The following is a 20,538-nucleotide window of genomic DNA, read 5'->3' on the forward strand; positions in this document are numbered from 1 at the left end:
CTCACATTCAGAGGGATCTGAGTGTCCTAGTTTGTGAAAGACAGAAGGTTAGCATGCAGGTACAGCAGGTAATTAGGAAAGCCAATAAAATGTTATCATTTATTGTGGGGGGAATTGATTACAAAAATAGGGGGTTATGCTTCAATTGTACAGGGCATTGGTGAGACCATATCTGGAATAGTGTGTACTGTACTGGTCTCCTTATTTAAAGAAAGATGTAAATGTGTTAGAAGCAGTTCAGAGAAGGTTTACTAGGCTAATGCCAGGAATGAGAGAGTTGTCTTATGAGGAAATGTTGAGGAGGTTAGGCTTGTATCCACTGGAATTTAGATAAGTAAGAAGCGGCTTAATTGAAACCTTTAAGATCCTGAGAGGTCTTGACAGAATGGATGCAGAGAAGGTGTTTCCTCTTGTGGGAGAATCTAGAAATAGAAGTCACGGTTTAAAAATAAGTGGTCGCTCATTTAAGATGGAGATGAGGAGAAATTTTTTCTCTCATAGGGTTGAGTGTCTTTCCAACTCTCATCTTCAAAATGTGGTGGAAGCAGAGTATTTGAATATTTTTTTAAGGCAGAGCTAGATAAGTTCTTGATTAACAAGGGGGTGAAAGGTTCTCGGGGGTAGGCAGGAACGTGGGGCTGAGGTTACATTCAGATCAACAATGATCTAATTGAATGGCAAAGCAGGCTCGAGGGGTTGAGTGGCCTACTCCTGCTCCTAATTCGTATGTTCGCAGAATCATGAGTGATTTTAATCTACATATAAACTGGAAAAATGAGATTGGCAGCAGTAGCCTGGATGAGGAGTTCATAGAATGCTTTCGAGATAGCTTTTTTTTTTAAGAACAGCACGTTCTGGAACCAACCAGAGAGCACATTATATTAGACTTGGTATTGTATAATGTGACAGGATTAATTAATGACCTCAGAGTGAAGGCACCCTTAGGTAGCAGCAACCACAATATGATTGTATTTTATATCCAGTTAGAAAGGAAGAAGAATGGGTCTAAGATTAGTATTTTAAACTTAAATAAGGGCAACTATGTGGACGTGAAAGTTAAGCTAGCTGAAGTGAACTGGGACACTAGGCTAGGGGATATAGCAATGAGAGGAGGCGGTGGTGATGGCGATGGCATAGTGGTATTGTCGCTGGACTAGTAATTCAGAGACCCAGGGTAAAGCGCTGGGGACCTGGGTTTGAATCCTACCACAGCAGATGGTGGAATTTGAATTCGTTAAATGTATAATGATGACCATGAAACCATTGTCGATTGTCGTAAAAACCCATCTGGTTCGGTAGTGCCCTTTAGGGAAGGAAATTTGCTGTCCTTACCTGGTCTGGCCTACTTGTGACTCCAGACACACAGCAATGTCATTGACTCTTAAATGTCATCTGACAAAAAAGGCAATTAGGGATGGGCAATAAATGCTGGCCTAGCCAGTGATGCTCACATCCCATGAACGAATAATTTTTAAAAATGAGAAACAGTGGCAGACATTTAAGGGGATATTTCAGAATACTCAGAATAAGTATATTCCTACTATAAAGAAAAATTCTAAAGGGAGTACCCACCATCCATGGTTAACTAAAGAAGTTAGGGAAAGCATCAAACTTAAGGAAAAAGCATATAACTGCGCAAAGATGAGTAGCAAGTCAGATGATTGGTCGGTTTTAAGAACAGCAGGGAATGACTAAAAGGTTAATCTGAAGAAAGAAATTAGAGTATGAGAGGAAGCTAGCTGGAAAAGTAAAAACAGATAGCAAGAGTTTCTACTGGTATTTAAAAAGAAAAAGAGTAAAGTGATTGTTGGTCCTCTCAAGAATGACGGAGGGAGTTAATAGTAGGTAATAAGGAAATTGCGGATGAAATGAACAAATATTTTTCTTCTGTCTTCACAATAGAGGATGCAAAAAAACATTCCAGTAATAGCTATAAATCAGGAGGTGGAAGGGAGAGGGGAACTTGGTGAAATTACAATGACTAGGGAAGCAGTACTGAACAAACTGATGGAGGTGTGAGCTGATAAGTCTGTGGGTACTGTTGGACTTCCCCTCCTAGGGTCTTTAAAGAGGTGGCTGATGAGGTAGTATATGTGTTGGTGTGAATTTTCCAAAATTCGCTAGATACTGGAAAGGTTCCATCAGACTGGAAAGTAGCAAATATAACCCCTCTATTCAGGAAAGGAGGGAAGCAGAAAACAAGAAACTAAAGCCAGTTAGCTTGACTTAGAGAAACTCAAAGTAACTGGGAAGAGTCAGCTTGGTTTTGTGAAAGGGGAAATCGTGTTTAACCAATTTATGGGAGTTCTTTGAAGGAGTAACATGCGCTGTGGATTAAGGGGAGCTTGTAAGCATGCTGTACTTTGATTTCCAGAAGCCATTTGATAAGGTGCCACATCAAAGATTATTGTGGAAAATAAAAGTTTATGGCGTAGGGGGTAACGTATTAGCATGGATAGAAGATTGGCTGGCTGGCAGAAAGCGGAGAATATGCATAAATGGGTCTTTTTCTGACTGGCAAGATGTGACAAATGGAGTCCCGCAGGGGTCTGTGCTCAGGCCTCAATTTTTTTACAATTTATATAAATCACTTAGATGACGGGAGTGAAGGCATGGTAGCTAAATTTGTAAATGACACAAAGATAGGTAGGAAAGCATATTGTGAAGAGGACATACAGAAGTTACAGGTGGATATCGATAGGTTGTGTAAGTGGGAAAAATCTGGCAGATGGGGTATAATGTGGGAAAATGTGAAGTTGTTCACTTTGTCAGGAAGAATAAAAAGGCAGAGTATTACTTAAATGGAGAACAGCTGCAGAATTCCGAGGTGCAGAGGGATCTAGGTGTTCTCACGCATGAGTCACAAAAAGTTAGTACGCAGGTATAGCATGTAACCAAGAAGGCTAATGGAATGCTAGCCTTTATTACGAGAGGAATTGAATATAAAAGTAAGGATGTTATACTTCAGTTATACAGAGCATTGATGAGACCACATTTTGAATATTGTGTGCGGTTTTGTTCTCATTATTTAAGGAAGGAGGCGGTTCAAAGGAGGTTTACTAGATTACCTGGAATAAGTGGGCTGTCTTGAGGAAATGTTAGACAGGCTGGGCTTTCTTCCACTGGAGTTCAAAAGAGTGAGGGGTGACTTGATTGAAGTATTTAATATCCAGAACGGTATTGGCAAGGTGGGTGGGGTAAGGATGTTTCCTCTCGTGGTGAGTCCAGAACTAGGGGACACTGTTTTAAAATTAGGTCATTGCCAAGGAGCAGGTTGACCCCGTCCACAGGCAAACTGTGGATGACTCGCATGGTCACTGGTCCTGACACAAGGTCGCACTCCAGATGTACCCAGTATAAGGGGATGGGCAACTACCCTCCTTCAATCCCCTTTACCAGCACCTTGGACTTACTGCACACTCTGGTAGAAAGGTCATGCCTTTTCCCAGCAGTAGAATTTAGCTGGTCCCTATATCCTTCAGTATCACTATAGGCTTATCACCTCACCCTGGGGAAATGTGGCCAGCCTTCCTTCAGACATAAAATCCTTGCAACTCTCAGGGATTTGTTTCATCGCACCCGCACACTCAGGAGTGCATCCATAGGGATTTGCAGCCACAGTCAGAGCCATAGCCTGGTCTGCTCTGCTCTCTGACTGACTCCCATTCTCTGAACTGTATTTGCCCAGATAAATCCCACTGGTTTTCCCCATAACCTCAAGCAGTTGGACCTGAGGTTCCCTACCTTTTGGCAGTTAAAACACACAGGCTTCTTGGCCTCACTTTTTAACTCAGCACCACTCTTTCTGTCCTGAGGAGAGCCCCTAGCATTTCCTTCTCTCCCATGGGTGCTTAGTTTTCTATCACTCTCTCCACCTCTATCCTTTCCAGTCTGTTGGGGGTGACTAGGGGAGGGACTCTTCTGGGACAAGGGTTTGTGGATCAACTCATAATCATCAGCCAGCGTGGTTACCTTCCTGGCCCGTTACTCTCTGTTCCTCTAGGTGTGTTCTTATTGGGAAGGGTACGGAGTTTTTAAGGCTCCTTAAGGATAATTATTTCACAGAGGTTTTCCTAAGCGGCTTCTGTTTTAAGTGCCCGCACCCACTGGTCAAAAGCAAATTGCTTTCAAATTCCAGGTATGTCTGGTCAGGCTGTTTCCTGAGGTTACGGAATTTCTGACAGTACGTGTCCAGCATTAACTGGTACATGCTTAAAATATCCCTTTTTGCTGCCTCGTAAGTCAGTGACACTTTCTTCAGGTAAGAGAGAGTAGAAACATAGAAAATAGGAGCGGGAGTAGGTCATTGGGCCCTTCAAACCTGCTCTGCCATTCAATATGATCGTGGCTGATCCTCTACCTCAATGCCGTACTCCCACGCTCTCCCCATGCCCCTTGATGCCTTTAGAGTCCAGAAATCTATTTCCTTCTTAAATATATTCAATGACTTGGCCTCCACAACCTTCTATGGTAGAGAATTCCATAGGTTCACCACCATTCGAGTGAAGAAGTTTCTCCTCATCTCAGTCCTAAATGGCCTACTCCGTATCCTGAGACTGTGACCCCTTGTTCTAGACACCCCGGCCAGAAGAAACATCATCCCTGCATCCAGTTGATTCACCCATCATAATTTTATGTTTCAATGAGATCTCCTCTCATTCTTCTAAACTCCAGTGAATAGAGGCCTAGTCGGCCCAATCTCTCATATGACAATCCTGCCATCCCAGAAATCAGTCTGGTGAACCTTCGCTGCACTCCCTCTATGGCAAGTATATCCTTTCTTAGGTAAGGACACCAAAACTGCACACAATACTTCAGGTGTGATCTCACCAAGGCCCTTTCCTGTCTTTCCTCTTTCCCTATTTCTCTTTCCTGAAATTCTAATTTCCGCTGCTCCAGTTTTAATCTCTCTATCATTACTCTATCCGTTTCATCTTCCACCTGTAGACCATTGGCCGCCCCTTTTAAAATGTCAGGTTTTCTGGCTTTTGGGTGAAATTCTAATTCTAAGTGCCTCGCTAGCTCTTTTAACTGCTCAAGGGACAGAACTGCTAAATTTTTATCTGTAACATCCCTTCCATCTGTAAAAACATTGGCATCAAATGTGGATGTTTTTACACCTCAGTAGGGAAGACTCAAGTAAACCTGTGTTTTTTTTAAAAATTGGTTTTAAAGGAACAATTTACTTTCCCCACTAATTCATTTTTTTTGTCTGTGGGAACTAATTCAGCACTGAGCACCCAATTTGTTACCACCGGTCCCCGGATGAGGTCCCTCAATTTGTTAACTTCCCAAACGGGACCCCAATTTTGTTACGCTTCCGGGTGAGGAGAAATGAGCTGGCTCCCCTTCTTATTCAATCCCCTCGGTTGGTCGCAACAAGGTTAATTTAAAAGGGATCCATTCATTCTATGGATACCTTTCCCCAGTCCAAATGTATTTTTTTTAGGAGCCAATTTAACCAGGCTTTCTTGAGTCAAGAAAGGATTAAGTTTATTAGCTACTAAAACCCAAGAAAAATAATAAAAATGCAACACACATACACACCGATCAGAAATGAGAAGTTAAGAGTCCAAATAAAAGTTTTTTAAAATTACGAATTAGTCTTTAGCTTGTCCGTGAGGTGTAGATGGTATTACGTTGCGGCCATTAAGTTGGGTGATTACAGTAGAGCTGACTTTGGCAGTTTCCTAATTGGTTTGGAGACACTTGGTTCTGCAGGGTAGCTGGACTCACCCTGCAAGTGGAAACATCTTCTCTATGTCTACCCTATCAATCTGTTTCATAATCTTAAAGACCTCTATCTAGAGATGAGGCCCAGCCTGCTCAATCTTTTCTGATAATATAACTTCTCAATTCTAGTATTATTCTAGTAAATCTTTTTGTGCACCTTCTATGTCCTTTTCTCATATGGAGATCAGAACTATTCACAGTTGTTTTTCCAAGGTAGTAATTTTCTACTTCAATACATAACCTGATGCGTCAAATAGTCAATCATCAATCCTTAGATAAACTGTGATATTACTATTCCTAGCTCATTGTCCAATGCATCCATCTGGCGGATGAACTCCTGGAATAATCATTAGGTCAAAGAATGAAGCATCCTGGAGGTCCTCCTTGGTCCATATTTGACATATGATTAAACTTATCAATTAGACTGTCCCAGAAGAGGAGTATAAGATAAATCAGCTATCATATCCAATGAGGCCCAGAAAGGCTTTTACTTTTTTCTCGTCGTGTCTTTAACTCAAAGTAAAACAGAGAATTCGGATAAACACCTCAGCTCAACGATATGCCATGTGATTCGGTTGCCATGGGGAGGTAAACTCTAACAGAAATAAAATGTGATGACTTTTGATCCGGAAGCAGTGGTTAGGAAAATTTGTAATTACTTTAAAATGTTTTGGAAATCTGTCATTGTTTTTAGAAATGTTTGATAAGGATTCTTAAAGAGATCAATTATAATTTTTGGATAGCAAGAAATACTGGTCTTGTGACCTAGTAACCCTTGACCTAGAAGCACCAACAGGAAGGAAGTTGAAATAAGGAGGCCATGTGGCAAACAGACACAAAGAAGAAAGCAGAGAGATGGGGAGCAGAAGGGGTCAGCAAACCAAGTCAGAGCTGCATTCCCCAGTGATTTGAAGGCATGTTTAGGACTGCTACCACTGTTTTTTTCACTTCTGAGTGATTGAATGCCCAGGCAAAATGAGGTAAAGGTAGTTCTGATAGATCCACACTACCACAACTGACAGGAGATGAGAGTTGGGAAGGTTCAGGAAAGAAGTGCGCCATAGAGGAAAGATTGCATGGGTGGAACCCTGTTTATGCGCAAGCTGCTGCCTGTGGAGAATTGTCTAAGTCCTTGAAGGAAAGGGCCTGGAATTCTGTGTGGCTGAAACTGGGATATGCAGAGTGGACTGCCTGGAAACTCAGAAACTCTCTTTTGTATATACTATTCCATGTGTAATTTATAGTTTGGACTGACGGTGATTTGCCTGTTACTTTACATTTAATTTGTGTTGATTCTGACTTGTGTTACATCAAAAGTTACAAAAAGTAAAATATTGTCCAGTAATTTCTTCATTCGGGGGTCATTCGGTAAATTTGCTTGTTTTGGTTTACAGATCTCCACAGGGGTCATAACAAATGTTCTTTCCATCTCAGGCAGAATGCTGTGAACATATGGCCTATATTACATAAGCACAATATTTCTTGCTCCCTCTGTTACAAAGTTTCTTGCCACATTTATTGATCATGGCTATTAACAATTATAGAAAGGAGGTCACAGAAACAATAAGAAAAGTTTTAAGGCAGAGTGATACTTCGGCAATGACGTTATAATTATGCCAGGTTGAAAGATAAAGACACACACGCATGTGCACATAATGCAAGGCAAATACAGAAAATGCAACTTAAATTAGGAAATGGGAAAGATGCAATGTAAAGGGCGCAGCAACTGTATATAATGTCAGAGTCATTACGGAATAGAAAGTGGTCACTTGGCCCACTGAGTCCATGCTGGCTCTCTGTAGAGAAACCCATTCAGTCTTATTCCTCTGTTCTATTACCATAGCCCTGCAAGTTTATTTCGCTCAAGAGGTCATCCAATTTTCTTTTGAAATCACTGATCATCTTCGCTTCTACCTCTGATATAGGCAACGAGTTCCAGGTCATTCCCACTCACTGCTTAAAAAGTTCTCTCTCATATTCTCCTTGTATCTCTTGCCCAAAATCTTAAATCTGTGTTCTCTAGTCCTTGTACCATTGCAGTTAATGGGAACAGCTTTTTCTTGTCTACCTTATCTAAACCTGTCATAATCTTGTACACTTCTATAAAATATACACTTAACCTCCTTTGCTCCAAGAACACCAACCTAACCTTGTTGTGAAAATCCACCATCCCAGGAAACATTCCGGTAAATCTTCTCTGCATCGTCTCACATCTTCCCAGAAGTGTGGCGACCAGACACAAACACAATAATCTAGTTGTGGCCTAATAGAGCTAAATAAAGGTTCAGCATAACTTCTCTGCTTCTGTACTCAATGCCTCAATTTACGAAGACCAAGATTCTGTATGCTTTGCTAACTGCTCTCTCAATATATACTGCCACCTTCAACGACCTATGCGCATACAGGCCCAAGTCCCTATGTCCCTGCACATTCTTTAAAATTGTGCCATTCAGTAAATATTGCTTGTTTCTCCCTATCCTTTCTGTCAAAATGTCACACTTCTCTATATTAAATTCCATCTGCCACTACTCTACCCATTCTGCTCGCCCATCTATGCCCTGTTGCAGTTAATGGGTCTCCATCACTTTTCCCCTGACTTTCTCATGAGCAGAAGGGAGATCCCCAAGGTTCCGTATTTTTTTTTTGTCCATACTCAGTCAACTAGTAAGTGATATTGTATACATTGTTTGTTACATGCTATAATCCTATTATAAAACTCCATTCGTGATGCATTGTTTCACTCCCTGTAAGCAACATAATGGGATATCTGCTGGTATTAAATTTTGGGGGGCTGTTAGCTCAGTTGGCTAGATGGCTAGCATGTGGATCAGACTAACAGGCTTTGATCCCTGTTCCAGCTGAGCTAGACGCGAGGCCTGTCTCCTCACCCTACCCGTAGTAAAAAATCATGACAGTTTGTTGTGGTTCAGTAAAAAAATCACCGAGGACCTCCCTTTAGGCAGAGAACTCAAGAAGGAGAGTAAATTTTGTGGCATGTGTATCGTATCACATTTCTGAAAGTGAGGTGCAAAGTGTATCAAAACAAACAAGAAAAGCAGTTATTTCTTGGTATCATTCAACCTGGAACCAGGAATTTGCAGCCAGGTGCTCTCCTTGCCAACAGTAAATAACCTTAAATTGATTCACGGTGTGCAAAACAGTCAGGCCAAGTTACATATCTTAGCAGCACTATAATACAATATTTGTCACATGGCATAATGCCCCTGTTGTCATGAAAGTGTATTATTCGCACTACTGTAAAGGTGGAGGCAGTGGCATAGTGGTATTGTCACTGGACTATATTCCAGAGACCCAGGATAATGGTCCGGGGACTCGGGCTCGAATCCCACCACGGCAGATACTGAAATTTGAATTAAATAAAAATCTGGAATTAGAAGTCTGATGATGATCATGAAATCATTGCCAATTGTCGTAAAAACCCATCTGATTTACTCATGTCCCTTAGGGAAGGAAATCTGCTGTCCTTACCTGGTCTGGCCTACATATGACTCCAGACCCACAGCAATGTGGTTGACTCTTAAATGCCCTCTAAACAAGGGCAATTAAGGATGGGCAATAAATGCTGGCCTAGCCAGCGATGCCCACATCCCATGAATGAATAAAAAATATTAGATCCACCTCCACATATGAACGTCCTGATAGGTGTCCATCACACTTCAGACATTACACATCCGAGTGTCAAAACATTACAAAAAAAGTTGTTTCCTCTTGACTTTTCTGACCATGGGGTCAAGAGGAAATGACAATATGTAGTTGATAATCCATAGGGAAACAAAAATCTTTTAACTGAATTCAACTGTGTGCATGTTTACAGCAATTAGGTTTCAGCCTTAGAGCAGCAAATCAGGTTACATACATTTCACTGGCTGAATAACATGTGGCCTGTTATTTGGTGCAGTGCTCTTGCCCTCATAAAATAGCATATCCTTCAACACGGGGTTTCCCAAACTGTGTTCCGCAGAACCCTGGGGTACCGCATGATATATCAAGGGTAGTAGTGTAGGCGGAGTGTAGGAGTAGGCCAGGCTTGTCTAACTTGTGCCATTCAACTGACGCACATTTTGAAAAATCCCGTAAAGCTGCATGTCCAATCAGTGGCTGGTTTCTCCCTGCATTGATCCCTCGGGGATGAGGGGGCCTTGGAGCAAGGGCAAGTGGACCTTGGAGTGGGGTCAAGAGGGCAAGGGGGCCTCAGAACAAGGTCAAGATGGCGATCAGGAGAGCATGGTCCACTGGCACCTGAGAGAGAGGGGGGAGTGTGTGCGCGCGGGAGAGTGCGGGACAATGAGGGAGAGGTGTGAATGTGTGTGTGTGTGCATGCACGTATGCAAGAGAGAAGGAAGAATGTGTGTGGGAGAGAGATGGGTAAGTTTGTATGTCTGTGCAAGAGGGAAGAGTGTGTATGTTTGATATGAGAACCCAGCTCTCCAGCATCATTCCTAAGCGAGCAAAAGGAGCATCACTCCTCCCATTAAAAATGACAAAAAGGTGAGACTTAAGTACTTTGTTGAACAACAGCACTATTAAATTATAATAAATATATATATAAGAAATAGAAAAGACTTATATAAATCTGTTTTTGTATGTTTGTACCTACTGCACAAAAGCAATCAGTTATTTGTGGTTTAACTCTTCAACATAATAATAACGTTTCTTAAGGGTTCCATCAATACTGTTGGGAGGTCAAAAGGATTCCATGGATGGACAAGTTTGGGAAACACTGCTGGGGGCTCTGTTATGATAGTGAAAGAACACTCAGACAAGCATTTCAAATTGATCTGTTTTAATTTCAAAAGCCACATTCTGATTTCATTTCTTGAATACTCGAATACCAATGGTGCAGTCATCACTTACCTGACTTGGGAGATGCTCTCATTAATGAAGAAGTGTTCATCCACAACAGCACTCAGGTGGGCTGGATTGCTCAGCAGGTATTTCTACGGAGTAGAAAATAATGGATTGTTGATTTGTTTAGTTGCTGAAATTCTTTTGATAAGCTTATGAAAGGAAAGGTTACATGCATTCAGGGAAGAGGTTGAATAAGTTGATGTGCTATAGAAAGACAATTGGTCTGAGTGCTCTTGAATGAGGCCATACAAACAACAGAAATGTCTCAATCTTCTATGTGCACTAGCAGAGAATTTCTGCATAATCGAGAAATGTTAAATCAGCCTCATTGCTATATTTTTCAAGAACTGGGATGCATGAAGGTCATTCTATCTGCCACCATACAATTTTCTCCAGTAAGCTGCTACACAATACGGAGAACAGTACCGTCATCATCTACACCATCTACCATTTATTCTTGTTGAAAAATAGGTGAAGATTTATTTTTTTCACACAACCAAAAAACTGAATCAAGTTAAACACAACTGTTATTATTTTTAATTTTACCTCCTTAAAGTCACCTGTTTAAGGTCTCATCAAGATGATATAGATGTCTAACAACATAAGAAATAGGAGCAAGAGGAGGTCATTTAGCCGCTTGAGCCTGCTCTGTCATTCAATAAGGTCATGGTTGATCTGATCGTTGTCTCAACTCCACTTTCCCGTCTGCTCCCCATAACCCTCGACCACCTTGCAGATCAAAAATATGTCTAACTCAGCCTTGAATATATTCAATTACTCAATCTCCACTGCTCTCTGGGGTAGCGAATTTTAATGATTAACGATCCTCTGAGAGAAGAAATTGCTCCTTATCTCCATCTTAAATGGGGGACCCATTATTCTGAAACTATGACCTTTCTTCTAGATTCCCACACAAAAGAGATTCATCCTCTCAACATCTACGTTGTCAAGATGTTATGGCACAGCCGACGGTAAATGCTGAATTGTTCAAATCCCAGAGGGAAACTTGAGACAACTGCCACAACTATTTTTGTAATTTCTATGTTTTGAGATGCGGGCTTTGAATTCAGTAGTATTAAGAGCACCAAGACTTATTGGTTTTTACAAAGCTAGATTAAACCTTTATTAATAAGAGAAATGATTTTAAGCATATACATATGTTTACAAATTACTACTATAAAAACTTCTAAATACCCTAATTAATCTGACTCCCAGTTGCACCTCCATTAAGGCAACAATAAAACACATAGGGCTGAATTTTCCCCGGTCTGGGGGGAAATTGATGGGCGAGTGCGCACAGGTGCACTTCCGATCGGCGCCCCTGATTGGAGGTGCGGCGCCATTTTACGTGGGCAGGCCAATTAAGGCCCGCCCAGTGTGGTGTCCGCACAGAAGCGCTATGCTCTCCCTGTACAGGCAGGGGGAATCCCAAAATCGAGAGTGCGCTCTTTCGCGCATGCGCACAAAGGAGCGCACTCATCTCCCTGAGGCTAAGTGCAGCCTCAGGGAGAACGGCTCAAAATGTTAAAAACCTAAAAATAGGAATGTAAATTTCCCTAACATGTCCCCTCATGTGACAATGTCACATGAGTTGGGACATGTCCACAATTTTCCCAAAAACTTTATTAAACTTTTTTAAAAGCTACATGAAACCTCATCCCGCCCGTGGATGAGGTTTCATGCTTTTTCTAGTTCATGCCAGGGCTCCTGGCCTGCCCGTCAACCTTAAGATTGGATGGGCAGGTCCTTTAATTACATAACTGACTCTGTCAATGGCCTCAATTGGCCATTGACAGGTCAGCGGGTGCACAGCTGATTTCGCTGCGCCCCAGCCTTCCTGAAAATTTAAATGGGACACAGTGACATCGGGAGCTCCGCCCGACGTCACTGCGCATCATTTTACGCGTCAGCGAGCGGGCCCCGCCCCCGCTCGCCGACGCGTAAAATGCTGCCCATAGATTTTAAAAGACCCAGGCATAGAAACACGCAACCCTGAACAATCCCCAATTCAGAGTGAGTTTCCTTAACTTTAGTTCTTTGTGGGCAGCAGCTTGAGGTGTAGATGCTGAATGCTTTTCACACTTGTTAGATCTTATTCCAAAGAGAAAGAAAGATGGTAAGAGGGGGAAAAAGCATCCATGGCTAAACAAGATAACAAAGGCAAAAACTAAGGCATACCAAATTGCAAAGGTCAGTGGAAGGCTGGAAGATTGGGAAACTTTTAAAGATCATCAAAGGATTACTAAAAAAAATAATGAAAAGAGCAAAGATAAATTATTAAAGGAAATTAGCACAACATGTAAAAACTGATAGCAAAAGCTTCTACAAGTATATAAAAGGAAAGAGAGTAGCTAAAGTGAATGTTGGTCCCTTGGAAGACGATGCTAGGGGGTTAATAGTGGGGAACGCAGAAATGGCAGAGACGCTTAATCATTATTTTGCCTGAGTTTTCACGGTGGAGTACCACCTCAATAGTAACAGGTAGTAGCAGAGGGTATAGATAAGGAGGAACTTAGAACAATCACCATCACTAGAGAGAAAGTACTGAGCAAATTATTGGGATTAAAGGGTGACAAGTCCACAGGACCTGATGGCCTACAACCCAGGGTCTTAAAGGAAGTGGCAGCTGAGATAGTGGATGCATTGGCTATAATATTCCAAAATTTCCTGGATTCTGGAAAGGTTCCAGTGGATTGGAAAAATGTTAATATAATGCCCTTATTGAAAAAGGGTGGGGTGGGGGGGGGGGTGCGGTTGCGGTGGGGGAGAGTGGCGCAGGAAGTAGGAAACTATAGACCAGCTGGTTTAACATCTGTCGTTGGGAACTTGTTGGAATCCATTATTAAGGAAGTAGCAATGGGGCATTTGGGAAGTCAAAATGCAATCCAACAGAGTCAGCATGGTTTTATGAAGAGTAAATCGTGTTTGACTAATTTGCTAGAGTTCTTTGAAGATGTGACAAACAAAGTGGATAATGGGGATTCTGTAGATGTAGTCTATCTGGTCTTCCAGAAAGCCTTTGATAAGGTGCCACACACAAGGTAAGATCACACGGAGTTAGGGGTAACATATTAGTTTGGACAGAGGATTGGCTAACCAACAGAAAGCAGAGAAATGGGATAAATGGGTCTTTTTCTGGATGGCAAGCTGTGACTAGTGGGGTGCCACAGGGTTCGGTCCTTAGGCCCCAACTATTTGCTATCTATATTAATGATTTGAATTCAGGAATAGAAGGTACTATAGCTAAATTTGCAGATGACACCAAAATAGGTGGGAAAGTAAGTTGCAATGAAGAAATAAGAAATTTACAAATGGATATGGACAGGTTAGGTGAATGGGCCAAAATTTGGCAGATGGAGTTTAACGTGGATAAGTGTGAGGTTATTCATTTTGGCCGGAAGAATAACAAGGCAACTTATTATTTAAATGGAGAGAAACTTCAGAATGCTTCAGTGCAGAGGGATCTGGGTGTCCTAGTGCATAAATCGCTGAAAGCTAGTATACAGGTACAGCAGGTAATAAGGAAGGCAAATAGAATTTTGGCATTTATTGTTAAAGGAATAGAGTATAAAAATAGGGAAGTGTTGTTGCAACTGTACAAGACATTGGTGAGACCGTGCCTGGAGTACTGTGCACAGTTTTGGTCCCCTTACTTGAGGAAGGATGTAGTTGCACTGGAGGTGGTTCAGAGGAGGTTCACTAGATTGATTCCAGAGATGCGGGGCTTGTCTTATGAGGAGAGATTGAGCAGTTTAGGCCCATACTCGCTAGAGTTTAGAAGGATGAGAGGAGATCTAATTGAGGTATATGAGATACTAAAGGGGATAGACAAAGTAGACGTGGAGCGGATGTTTCCCCTTGTGGGGCATTCTAGAACGAGAGGCCATAGTTTAAGACTAAGGTGTGGTAGATTTAAATCAGAGATAAGGAGGAATTGCTTTTCTCAAAGGGTCGTGAATCTGTGTAATTCACTACCTCAGAGTGCAGTGGGTGCCCGAGACGCTGAATAAATTTAAGGAGGAGATAGACAGATTTTTAATTAGTAATGGGTTGAAAGGTTATGGGGAGAGAGTGAGAAATTGGAGTTGAGGCTGAAATGAGATCAGCCATGATCGTATTGAATGGCGGGGCAGGCTCGAGGGGCTGAATTGCCTACTCCTGCTCCTAGTTCTTATGTTCTTATGTAAAACTGTATGCAGTATTCTGGGTATGGTTTTACAAACACCCTCTCTGTAAAATTGTAACAAGACTTCCCTGCTTTTATACTCTGGCCATCTTGCAAAAAACTTTTCATTTGTCCTCATAATTACTTGCTGTACCTCCATACTAAATTTGTGATTCATGTAAGTTGACATCCAGATTCCTTTAAACCACAGCATTCTGCAGCCTCTTTACATTTAAATAATATTTACCTTTTCGATTGTTCCCATCAGAGTAGGAAACTTTATGTTTTCCCACATTATGCTCCATCTGCAAAACTTTTGCCCATATACTTAACCTATCTATACCCCTTTGCAGATTTTTTGGATCAGACCTTCTGATCTGTGCCATGACCGTCTCTGACTGCAGAGATCATTGTGTGCATACCTTTGTGCCCTTCCAGCCGGTCCTGCCCCCGCTTGCCGACGCGGAAAAGCCTGCCCATTAACTCGGCTTCCCTCCACAGATGCTGCCTGCCCTGCTGCGTATTTCCAGCATTTTTTGTTTTTATCCCCTAATCTCTCCCCCCGTTGCCTGTTGAGTTTCTATTTCCATCGTAAAATGCCTTGGATAATTGCTGATGGCCTGTGCTGATTTAGGCCAGCAAGCGGAGGACTAGACATGGTTTTTGGATTATTGGAAGATGAGGAGGGGGAAAAAGAAAATAGTGGCCAGGTTCCTGGTGACGTTTGCTGGAGCTACACTTTTACAGTTGCTGAGTGGAGAGGAGGCACAGCTGTGGGGGTCCCTATGTTAGAACAGCACAGACACTGAATGTCAGGGTTCATGAATGGCAAACTTCAGCAAGAAACTGAAATGCTATGGGGCACCTGTGAAACCTTGTCCCGGCATATGTCATCTTAATAAAGGGAGAGATGGAAAGAAAATCAAAGGAGAGGAAAAGGAAAATAGAACACTGAGCTGGGCGGGCGATATTCCCTGAAGTATGTTGACTATAAATAATTTGTTTTAAAAAAACACAAACCAAAGGCAAAGATTGTGTGTTTTAGCCGCCACTTGTGTATGACAAAAGCACAATCATTCTTCTAGCAAGTAGGCCAACAGGAATGAAATTTAAAGAAACAGTTTGATGGTCAAAAGACAATTTCTTAAAGCTTTTATTCACTGGCTATTACTGGGTTTGTAATAGGAAATTTAAGGCAAAACGATGGTGTAGTGGTGTCGTCACTGGATTGGTAATCTAGAGACCCAGAATGATGCTCTGGGGACCCAGGTTCGAAAACCACCATGGCAGATGATGGAATTTGAATTCAATAAACATCTGGAATTAAATATCTAATGATGGCCATGAAACCATTGTCGGTTATTCTAAAAACCCATCTGGTTCACTAATGCCCCTTTAAGGAAGGAAATCCTCACATGGTCTGGCCCACATGTGACTCCAGATCCACAGCAACGTGGTTGACTCTTAAAAATCAAACCTCTAAAAAGCCAATAAAAAGGGATGAAACCAGACGGAACACCTGACATTGAGCTAGGCACGGGAAATGACAACAGCAAACCCAGACCTGACAACCTTGCAAAATCATCCTTATCAACATCTGTGGGCTCGTGCCAAAATTGGGTGAGCTGTCTTACACACTTTTCAAGCAACAGCCTGACATAGTCATACCCATGGAACTATGCCTTACAGATCATGACCCAGACCCAGAGATGGTGATGGTGGTGTATGTCCTGTCCCACTGGCAGGACAGACCCAGCAGAGGTGGCAGCAGTGGTACAGAGTCGGGAGCGAGCTGCCCTGGGAGTCCTCAACGACGATTCCGGCCCCCATGAAGTCTCATGACATCAGGTCAAATATGGGCAAGGAACCTGCCTGCTGATTACTATGCACCACACCCCCACCCTCACAGCTGATGAATCAGTACTCCTCCATGTTGAACACCACTTGGAAGAAGCACTGAGGGTGGCAAGGGCGCAGAAGCCCTTGGGTGAGGGGCTTCAATGTCCATCACCAAGAATGGCTCAGCAGTACCACCACAGATCGAGCTGGCTGAGTCCTAAAGGACAGAGCTGTTAGACTGGGTCTGCGGCAGGTGGTGAGGGAACAACTTTCTTGACCTCATCCTCACCAACCTACCTGCCATAGATGCATCAGTCCATGACAGTGTCGGTAGGAGTGACTACCGCACAGTTTTTGTGGAGATAAAATCCCGTCTTCACATTGGGGGTACCTTACATCATGTTGTGTGGCACTACCATCATGCTAAATGGGATAGACTTCAAACAGACCTAGGAACTCAAGACTGGGTTATTATAACACAGTTGGTGGTAAAGGCTAAGTTGTTCAAATCCCAAAGGAAAATTTGAAACAACTGTCACAACCCATTTTTGCAATTTGTGCGTTTCGAGATGCAGACTTTGAATTCACTATAATAAGGCCACCGAGTCTCGAGGTTTTTTATAAAGCTAACCATTTAATAAAAGAATGATAGTAAGCGCATACAAAATTACTACTATAATAACTACAAAATTCCCGTGATTAACCTGACTCTCAGTTTTTCTCAGTGATTAGGGTTTTTTTTTATTTAACTTTAAATCTTCTAACAATAAAACCCTTTCGTAATACCCACTTGTAAGCTTTGAAAAAAAAACATTGTTTCTGAGATTCACCTGGTTAGGTGTAATATTTTATTCGCTCTTTTGAATGGTCTATTTAAAAATGCGAATTGCCCCCTTCACACCTCACCTTCTATTTCAAACCTACTTCCCCTCTAAACATCAAAGCCTCTAGACCAGCTGCCTTTAATCCAATTAAGGCACACACATGTAGACACAGACACCACTAAACTCTATTATAAAATAATTTCCAATAACAATATGGACATTATTATATCTTCTCGACATCCCCTCCTTATTGTAAAATGAACCGTCACAATTGTAAAAGGTGGCTTCACTTTTATTAAACCATCTTTCACTATCTCTTATATTTAACTATATACTTACATTATTACATTACCAGATGCATGCATTAACATAACAATATAGATACAAATCCTTGGTGTCAGCAGAAATCATTCCATTTCAGTGTCCAGGTTTTAAAATGTCCAATTTTCCCTTTAAGCTTCAAACTCTTGATAACGCACCTGCAATCAGATTCTCTCATCCAGCAACATGTATTATCTGTAGATTTAATGGTTGCATTAATAAACTTCACCTGAATAGACTTGCATTTTTGTCTCGAAATTTGTCCAGAAACTTAAAAGGATTATGGTCTGTATAAGCAATTGTTTCTGATGAATTGTTTGCCATATAGATTTCAAAATGCTGCAAGGCTAACACCAAACCTAACGTCTCCTTTTCAATTGTTGAATATCTTCTCTCTTGTGCATTCAATTTCCACGAAAAATACCCTATTGGCTTTTCAATTCCAGTCTTCTTGTAACAGTAAAGCCCCAATGCATATATCTCTTACGTCAATGGCCAACTTAAATTGCTTGGCATAATTGGGTACTGCCAAAACTGGTGTCGTAGTTAATACAATTTTCAAACTATCAAATGCCTCCTGACACTCCAGTGTCCATTGAAACTTCTTGTTCTTTTTTAATAGTTCAGTCAGTGGAACAACCACTTGGCTAAAATTTGGTACAAATTTCCGGTAAAACCCACTCATGCCCAGAAACCTCAAATCTTCTTGTTTTGTTGTAGGCACTGGGAAATCCATGATAGCGTTGACTTTCACATCTCTTGGAGTCACCTTATCATGTCCAATGGTATGGCCTAGATATGTAACTTGCTCTTTTGCAAATTCACTTTTAGCCAAGTTCATCATCAAATTAGCCTCTTGTAGTCGAGTAAATAATTCTTCCAGATGTTGTAAATGTTCCTCCCACGTCTCACTGAAAACTATTAAGTCATCAATACAAACAGCACAATTGCATAGACCTGCAACTACTTTGTTCATCAGTCTTTGAAATGTCTAAATGGCATAACCTTAAACTGATATTGTCCATTTGGCATTACAAAAGCCGATATCTCCTTTGCTCTCTCCGATAATGGTGCTCACCAATATCCTTTTAGCAAGTAAATCTTTGTGATAAATTTTGATTGCCCCATTTTCTCAAAGCAATCCTCCAACTGTGGTATGGGATATGAATCTGCTTTTGTCACTGCATTCACCTTTTGATAGTCCACACTCAGTCTGTGTTCTCCATCCGGTTTCAGTACCAGTACAATAGGCGAACTCCAGTTACTTCAACTAGACTCAATGATATCATTTTGAAGCATGAAATCAATATCTTTCTGTACTTGATAATTTTGCCGGATTTAATCTGTAAGAATGTTGCTAAAGATGAAACTTCTACAGAGACAGCATGTTTAGCTAAATCTGTCCCCACCAACTAATTTCCATAAATAGCTTTGTGTGACTGCAAAAGCTTTTCCAAATCAGGTTGTCACTTGTCTGGAAGGTAACTCAACATTACATTTAAGTTTTCAAGTACTCCCTAACTATCCAATTTGATCAGAGGAAAATCAATTTCAGAGTCCTGCATTTCTACCTCTTTTGCATTATCTACCACCATTAATATCTCTTTTTGTTCCTCCCCCACCGTCAAGTACTTTTTAAGCATAGTCACATGATACGCCCTCTGCATCTTTCTTCTATCTGGAGTATTTATTAAATAATTTACTTCACTCAATTTCTTTTCAATCCTGTAAGGCCCACTAATCCTTGCCTTTAATGAATCACTCAGTACTGGTAACAGAGCAAGCACTTCACTCCAGCAATAAAATTCCAATCTGTAGCCTTCCTGTCTGCTTTCACTTTCATCACTTGCTGTGCTATCTTTAAATGATCCCTAGCCAACTCACATGCTGTGTCTAATCTCCCTCTGAAGTCTGATATGTAATCCAGGAGTGTAGATCTGGATTTTGACCTACTGATGCCTCATAAATCAATTTCAGTGGTCCCCTTACCTCATGACCATAAACTAGTTCAAAAGAACTATAATCAGTCGGTGCATTAGCAGCATCCCTAATAGCAAATAGCAAGAATGGAACTCCCCTGTCCCAATCCTGTGAATAATCCTGACAGTATGCTCTCATCATGGTTTTTCAAGTTTGATGCCATCTTTCCAAAGCTCCTTGTGACTCTGGATGATAAGCTGTTGACTTAAACATTTTTATCCCCAAACCAGTTATTACTTCCTTAAACAGCTGTGTCATAAAATTTGAACCCTGGTCTGATTGTATTTCCTTAGGTAAACTATATCTTGCAAAAAATTTAGTTAGCTCTTCCACAATCTTCTTAGTTGTAATATTTCTTGAAGTTATCACTTTAGGAAACCTGGTAGACACATCCATTATTGTCAGCAAGTACTGATTTCCACTTTTAGTCTTAGGGAGGGGTCCTACATAATTAATAATGACCCTAGTAAAAGGTTCTTCAAATGCTGATATTGGGATTAAAGGCTTAATCACTGCCTGCGGTTTCCCTATCGCCTGACATATAACATGTTTTATAGAATTTGACTACATCGCAATGCAATTCTGGCCAATAAAATTGTTTCTGTACTTTTGCCTGTGCCTTTCTAATTCCTAAATGTCCCCACATTGGAATTTCATGACCAATCCTCAGAATCTCATTTCTATCCCCTAATGGAAAAACAATCTGATGTACCTCCTCCTAGCTTTCATTTGCTGAGACATGATCCGGCCTCCATTTTCTCATTAAAATATCACCCTTGAGGTAATAACATTCTGGAATACATTTGC

At 41.3% G+C, this 20,538-nt stretch overlaps 1 protein-coding gene across 3 annotated transcripts in view; it reads right to left on the reverse strand.

Moving 5' to 3' along the window:
- Window positions 1-20,538, reverse strand: part of LOC144679568 (uncharacterized) — a 237,123-nt gene that overhangs the window by 46,331 nt on the left and 170,254 nt on the right. For all 3 annotated transcript variants that reach the window (XM_078540072.1, XM_078540074.1, XM_078540073.1), the window contains exon 9: window positions 10,609-10,691. In XM_078540072.1, the coding sequence (XP_078396198.1) occupies window positions 10,609-10,691 (83 nt within the window). The remainder of the gene's footprint in view (window positions 1-10,608; window positions 10,692-20,538) is intronic.

This window comes from Cetorhinus maximus, chromosome 4, assembly GCF_964194155.1.
Source record: "Cetorhinus maximus chromosome 4, sCetMax3.hap1.1, whole genome shotgun sequence".
Classification (NCBI taxonomy): Eukaryota; Metazoa; Chordata; class Chondrichthyes; order Lamniformes; family Cetorhinidae; genus Cetorhinus; species Cetorhinus maximus.